The sequence below is a fragment of the Telmatherina bonti genome, assembly GCF_933228915.1.
Source record: "Telmatherina bonti genome assembly, chromosome: 12".
Taxonomy (NCBI): Eukaryota; Metazoa; Chordata; class Actinopteri; order Atheriniformes; family Telmatherinidae; genus Telmatherina; species Telmatherina bonti.
This window is the reverse complement of record NC_136610.1, coordinates 33,158,015-33,164,644: the sequence shown is the minus strand read 5'-3', so window position 1 is coordinate 33,164,644 and position 6,630 is coordinate 33,158,015. Positions and strand designations below refer to the sequence as shown.

Below are 6,630 nucleotides of genomic sequence, written 5' to 3'. Positions count from 1 at the left end.
ATTCCATCAATTCAAGGACTCGACTTGGGCTAGTCTGACATCTGGTGGGAAACAAACAACAATGCATCTTGCACAACTTTTCCTCCGCTATGAGAACAAAAACGCAACAATTATTATTATTATTATTATTATTATTATTATTATTATTATTATTATAAAAACAATAATCATCATCATCATCATAATAATTATGATTTTTATAATAATAATAATAATTTCTTTTCTGTTTATTATGTTTATCATATTAATAATAATTTCTTTCCAGTTTATAATAATAATAATAATAATAATAATAATAATAATAATAATAATAATAATAATAATTATTATTATTATTAGTTTATTAAAAGTAGACTTTCGTTTGTATGAGAGAAATCAGCCAGATTTCCATTCACATGGACATCCTGTTTAAGAGGACTAAAACAATCTGTCTTTAGGTACAATCAGTCCTTAAGCACTAATCCACAATTAATGATTAACATTTATAACTCACTCATCTAAGTCATTCCCTCTCCTTGTGCTTATGTCGTCACTTACTCGGCGATGTTTCTCTGATTAATCTCCCAGCGAGTCAAATAATCAGGAGTCATGTTTTTCCCCTCTTGTCCATTTGGTCATCGCTCTAACTTCTGATTGGACACTGAGACCAACCGTCGCCTTGACAGCCAATCAAGTTCTTTATTGTCCACAGCCACGCCCCGTGCTCCACCCTTCAAACGACGTCACGTCCAGACAACGCGATACGCACTGGACCTCAGGAGGAGAGGGGGGGTCGCTCATTGCGCTAAAGCATTGTGGAGAAAGAAAGAACTGAAGACAAACGGAGTTTCCTGCTAGGTTGTCTTCGCTCCGGTTTAAACCAGTTTGGACAGTGTAATTTTTAAGGTAAGCGCTTTAACACAATATTTTAAATTAATTTGTTTATTTGCCTCGTCACCATGAAATGACCGAGTCAGGAAACTCAACACCGATGGGCCTGGCTATGGCCTGCAGGTGCCACTTCTCTTTTCCTTATATATTACGTTTCTTACTCATCTCCTTCATAGCTTAACCTAATTTCTGATGCCTGTTACTTTTACCAGTACATACAGAAGTGGGCTACTAATAAATTAACGCCCAATATTCCTATCAAAAGCTTGTTTGTCAGTATTATTAATATAAACTGTTAGGAGGGTAGCATCACCCACCAAATCACTTGGATGGTTTGTGTTTGCCATGAGTGGAAATTAGTTTTTCCTCTAATTAGGTCCAAAGGGGTGCTTTCATACACAGCCAGGTTATGCCTTGTTGTCTCTGGAGTTGGTAAAAGAAAACATGAGCTGCTAGGCTACAGAGCTGCTCTGTTTCATGGAAAGATGATGGTGAAGCCTTGGTTTTATAGTGGAAAAACTGTGTGGATTGGTAAACTTAGGTTTAATTTGTTATGAAATGTATTGTATGCCAACATTTTTACTTATAGTTTCTTATTTTCCTTTTTATAATCTGAATTTGTAGATTTTTTTTTTTTTAAAAAGGCTTTCCAAATCATATATAGATGAGAAAAGTCTTTGTCTATAAAGTTAATCTACTGATCTTCACCCTCATTAGATACAGTTTATAAAGTCATTTTCATGGCAGAAACGGCCTGTGCCAGGTAAAATGATTTGTCACTATAAAACAATGGTTCACAGGGATTTGATAGAGTCAGATCTCTAAGCTGAACTCTGTATGTACTTAGTCTATGTCTCTATGTGATATAATCACTCTGGTGGTGTTTTGACAACATTAAGCTCACTTCCTTGCTTCTGCTGTTTTAGCAGGCAAAAAGCAAATGGCACACATGCAAATGGACCTCCAGCCAATCACACAGCAAAGCAACGCAAAAGGCGCATACTCAGGAAGGCTGTTAGCTCACCAATCTCTATTTGTCACACGTCTACGCCACACCTGATATTTATGGGTGTATAATAAAATTTTGAATTTTAGGACTCTTTAGTGTCATATTGCTAGTTATTTGTCAAGTTTTCCATGAAAGAAGTCTTTTGTCAAACCTTTAGCTGGTAATCTAACAGTGTTGAAAACATAAGAAGTCTGTCTTTAAATGAGGAGAAATAAATCTCATATAAAGACCTTTTTATAACTGGTTGTAATTGTAGGAAGCTGGAAAAGCATCAGTGCAATATAGACCACTTAGGTAAGATGTGGGTTCGTTCCTGCGTCCTGTTATTGTCTAAGCTGACAAAGTGTTGTGGCAAAAACAACAAATGAGATATACAGATTCATTCTTTTGTTGTCATTTTCCACTCAGTAAATTTACAAGTATGAAACCCACCAGTCATCTTTTTCTCAGGACTAAGATTGATATTGTTGTGATACTACTAGGGAGATAAATCCGGTGGTCAGACTTTAATCCCAGTAAAATGTTTTAGTTTTCCAAATCAGATCATAAATAAAGATAAAGGTGTTAACGTGCACTTTTGTGTCTAGGACTTATGTAGTAGCTGTGATTTGTAGTAGCTGTTTCTCTTTCTTTTGAGGATTGGTTGTGGTCTGAAAGGATGAGCAGAAGGGAGTGTATACAGCATACAAATACAAAGGTGATCAACAAAGAATTCCTAAGAGCTGGGTCGAGATGCAGCTTTCTGTCCAGCTCATTTTCCACTGTTGTTGCCGTTCCACCTGACCAATTTCAATAAAGGCAAGCATGGTGGTTTGTAAATGGCCCAGGTCTACCTCGTCACATGCTTTCTGGTCCCTGGTGGGGAATGTACTTGCCTTTTCACAAGGTCTAAAGTAGAGCAGATGACCTTTTTAGATACCAAGATGATCAGAGAAATTTAGCTGTATAGTTTGAGCTTTGGACATAAAAGTGTGATCTAGTCTGACCTTTTGCATTTCTGTGAGAGAATGAATAAGAAGATAAAGCAATAAAAACCAGTACAGGTTTGTCTGGTCACAGTAATCCTTTTCTTCTCCTCTATTTTCCCATGGTTCATTTAATCTGAGAAGCTGACTCTTTGGGAAGTGTGTGTGTGTGTGTGTGTGTGTGTGTGTGTGTGTGTGTGTGTGTGTGTGTGTGTGTGTGTGTGTGTGAGAATGGTGAGATAATATTGGTTTATCTCTTGACCGCTGGATTGTGAGAGAGCTTCTACAAACCTGAAAACGGTCTACTGTGTTTTTCTTCACTGGTAGGGCACACCTGTACACGGCTGAATGTAGTTAAAGATTAAGTATGCACTTTTCTCTCCTATGTTTCTGTACAGTTTAATCATTTTTATGTCTGAAAATGAGAGGATTTCTTATCTGGACTCGGGGGAATTCATTACCTAATGTGGCTCCAGAGGTTACTTAACCTTCTTATGAGGGATGAAGGTTTATGTTACTCCTCTTGGTTTAGTCACACTCTCTCTGTAAAATTCATGTCCAGATATAAAAGGGACATTTCCATTGTACTGATGATGAATAATGTGATTTTAGACTTATGTTTTTTTTTTTCTCCTGTTAAACACTAATTATGAGGAAATAAAGCATTATAAACCAAGGTGTCTTTAGTGGACACCTGACATCACCACTCTTGTGTTTCTTTCTTTTAAAGCAACACTTCAACCAGGAGATGAATTTTGAGCAACCTCCTCCATACCCAGGCGGTGGCCCATCTGCTCCAGGCTACCCAGTCCAGGGCCCTCCTCCACAAGGGTACCCACCTCAGGGTTTCCCTCCACAGCAGCCTAATGCAGCTTATCCCAACTACCCTCCTGGACCAATGGGTCCTGGAGGTCCCTATCCAGGCCCAGGACAGCCTCCTTATCAAGGATATCCTGGACAACCACAGTACGGCTGGCAGGGTGGACCCCCTCCTGGGCCGATGTATGGAGAAGCTCCTAAAAACACAGGTCAGCGGCGACACGCAGCAAATTGTTATGAATACAAATGGTTTACATAACTGTACAGCAGGCATCTCGAAGCACTGGTGGACTGGGAATAAAGCTTCGCTGGGAGAGTTGCAAGGTGGTGATCACATGACCAGTTGTGTTAGCTACACTATCATCGCCAGTGAGCTAACTTATTTAACTTCTGTGTGACCAGCAACCATTTTTATTGTTATATTTTTAGAAAATGTGGGCTTGTTTTACAAGGCAGTAACTTAAAATGACTTTTGCCAATATGTGAAATGATTAGGAATTGAAACCAGGCAAGTGTTTAATCAAGTTTTTTCTCTCTCTTTTATTAAATGTTTAATAAAAACTTAGACATACATCAGACTTTTGTCCAAAATCTTCAAGTATATTAGGAGTCAAGACCTTTCAGAAGTAATGGGTTAATAAGTTCTAGCTTTAATCCGCAGCGGTGTGAAACATAACACCCAGAGGGGCATGCTAAATTTAGCCCCCGTTTTCAGCTCAGGGCTTTCAGATAATGAATGTTACAATGGTAACTTATTAAAATTTTCCTTTTTCCAAATTCAAAATGTGCATTTAAAAAAAATAGAAGCAAGAATTGAAACAACTTGAATGTCAGTTGTCCTGGAGATATCTTCTACTCTTTACTCTATCAAACTCATGGCAGGCAGGAAGGCAAAGTGGATTCGATCCATTGGCTGTTTTAGTAGTTTTCAGCAAGTCTGAAGTAGTTTAAATTAAAATAAAAATGGATGTATTATTACTTTTACAAATTTCAAACAAACAACAACAAAAAAAACAACTGTCACTGAAATAAGTTGAAAAAAAAAACCCCAAATAAAATATGAAATGAAAATCCTGACATTGCTTTTGAATTGTGGTTTAACAGACATGTATAAAAAAATTGGTCATAATAAGACCTGAAAATGAACAACCCTTTGAAGCCCATTTGTTTACGATTAGTAAATGTTCAAAAGCAGTAATTTTTATGATAATTAAACAACATAAATGCAGCTGTAAAATATGGCAGGAACATAAAAGTCATGTGTACTGCCAGGATGTTTTAGGCAGACGGACCGGAAGTCTAAAGTATCCTGGCGGTGAATGATAAACAGGCCAGCCAGCACTTCAGCCATTCTTACCGGTAGATTTACTCATTAGATCTGAAGACTGATGTTGGAAACATTTTGGTTTTTACAAGTTTTGGATCAGACTAACTACATATTTTAGTTGTTTTAAGCCAAAATAAAACGAAGTAATACTAAGAAACATGTAATGTTCCTGACTATTCATAACATGTTTTTCCTGTAGATGTTGTAGAAAAATGTAAATATGTGTTTGATTTTATTTATGGTTTGACATAAGATAAAAGATAACGTAGATACATTTAATTTTGGTTACTTGTATGAATAAATTACAAAGATATAAGTGTAATGGTATCCACTGAGGAGAAAAAACCCTTAATAGATGAAAAAAAGATGCATAAAAATCTTGAGAATTGTGTAATAATCCAATCACAGCACCCTGAATCATAACTAAATTGTGAGCTACCAAAGATGGCACATTGCTGATAGCTTTATCTCTTCATTGTCTATCTTGTTTTTTTTAATCTTTAGTTACGCCGTTGCCCAAAATGTTAAAAAAAGATAGCATCAAATTAAATGAAGTGTAAAGTTGAGTCAGATTTAAATAAAGTGTTAATTTTTCTCGCATCAACTCGCACGTGAACCTCCAGTAAACTGTAAAGCAAGTTGTGACATAAAATATTCAAAAATAAATATGCAAAGAGAAGAGCTCGTGCTCACAAAGACCACAGTTCACACACTTCCTTTTAAGTTTACACAAGGCAGTGAGGTGAAACTCCTCATTAAGACTCATAATAAAAGCAAAGTGTGTTTCTATCAAGTTTCTTATGAGATTTTTTAAAATTGAAAACAAACTAAATATTTACCAAACAATCATAAAAATCTTTCTACCATGACTAGAACGTTGATTTGACGACTGGTTTGCAACATTTTTCTTCATCATGTGACCAGCAGCAGTTGACATAAGCAACTTTTCACCCAGCCATGATGGATAAAAGCTGGATGAGTGTTCGCTTCCACATAAATGATTTCATCACGCACATGAAAGGGGAGATGTAGTCATTCAAGCCTTTTGTTTGACTTGCTTTTGTTCCTTGGCTTGAACAGCTGTAACATGCCATGTATGGTTAACACACAGTTTTAATGTTTCTAAATATCTAGATGGATTTTAATAAAGGAAGTCAGTGCTGTACACGTGGCATGGTTTGAAATGTCATGTTTGGGCATGTAAATACTGTTAAAAGCTGTCACTATCTGCTCAGTAATACCTCGGATGTTTGATCATGGGTCTTGGCTGCTATGGCATTACCATGGAGATGTACTTACCATAAGGAATGTAATTAGAGGCAGATCCTATCAGCCATTATTAACCTTGAACTCACTCACTGCAATTCAAAGAATTACCTCTGCTTTTATGTCGCATTTGCACAAAGAAACAAAAACTAATTTCTTTATCCATCTTTTTCCCTTTTTTTTTTTTTTTTTTTTTTTTTTGTTTTATTCGTTTGCTGTAGTGTACGTGGTGGAAGACAGGAGGAGGGATAACTCTGAGGAAACATGCCTGACAGCCTGCTGGACAGCTCTGTGTTTGCTGTTGTCTCTGGGACATGTTGACATAACGCCGTTCCCCAAATGTTTATTCCCACACTCTCTTGCCTTCATCTTTA

At 36.8% G+C, this 6,630-nt stretch overlaps 1 protein-coding gene across 1 annotated transcript in view; it reads left to right on the top strand.

The window, feature by feature from the left end:
* The first annotated feature begins 746 nt into the window (after positions 1-746).
* LOC306762856 (cysteine-rich and transmembrane domain-containing protein 1-like) overlaps positions 747-6,630 on the top strand; it is a 5,906-nt gene continuing 22 nt past the window's right edge. The window contains 4 exon segments of the mRNA XM_079249490.1: positions 747-885; positions 3,575-3,872; positions 6,478-6,551; positions 6,553-6,630. The exon segment at positions 6,553-6,630 is cut by the window's right edge and continues 22 nt beyond it. Of these exon segments, the coding sequence (XP_079105616.1) occupies positions 3,593-3,872; positions 6,478-6,551; positions 6,553-6,582 (384 nt within the window). The 5' untranslated portion in view covers positions 747-885; positions 3,575-3,592 and the 3' untranslated portion in view covers positions 6,583-6,630.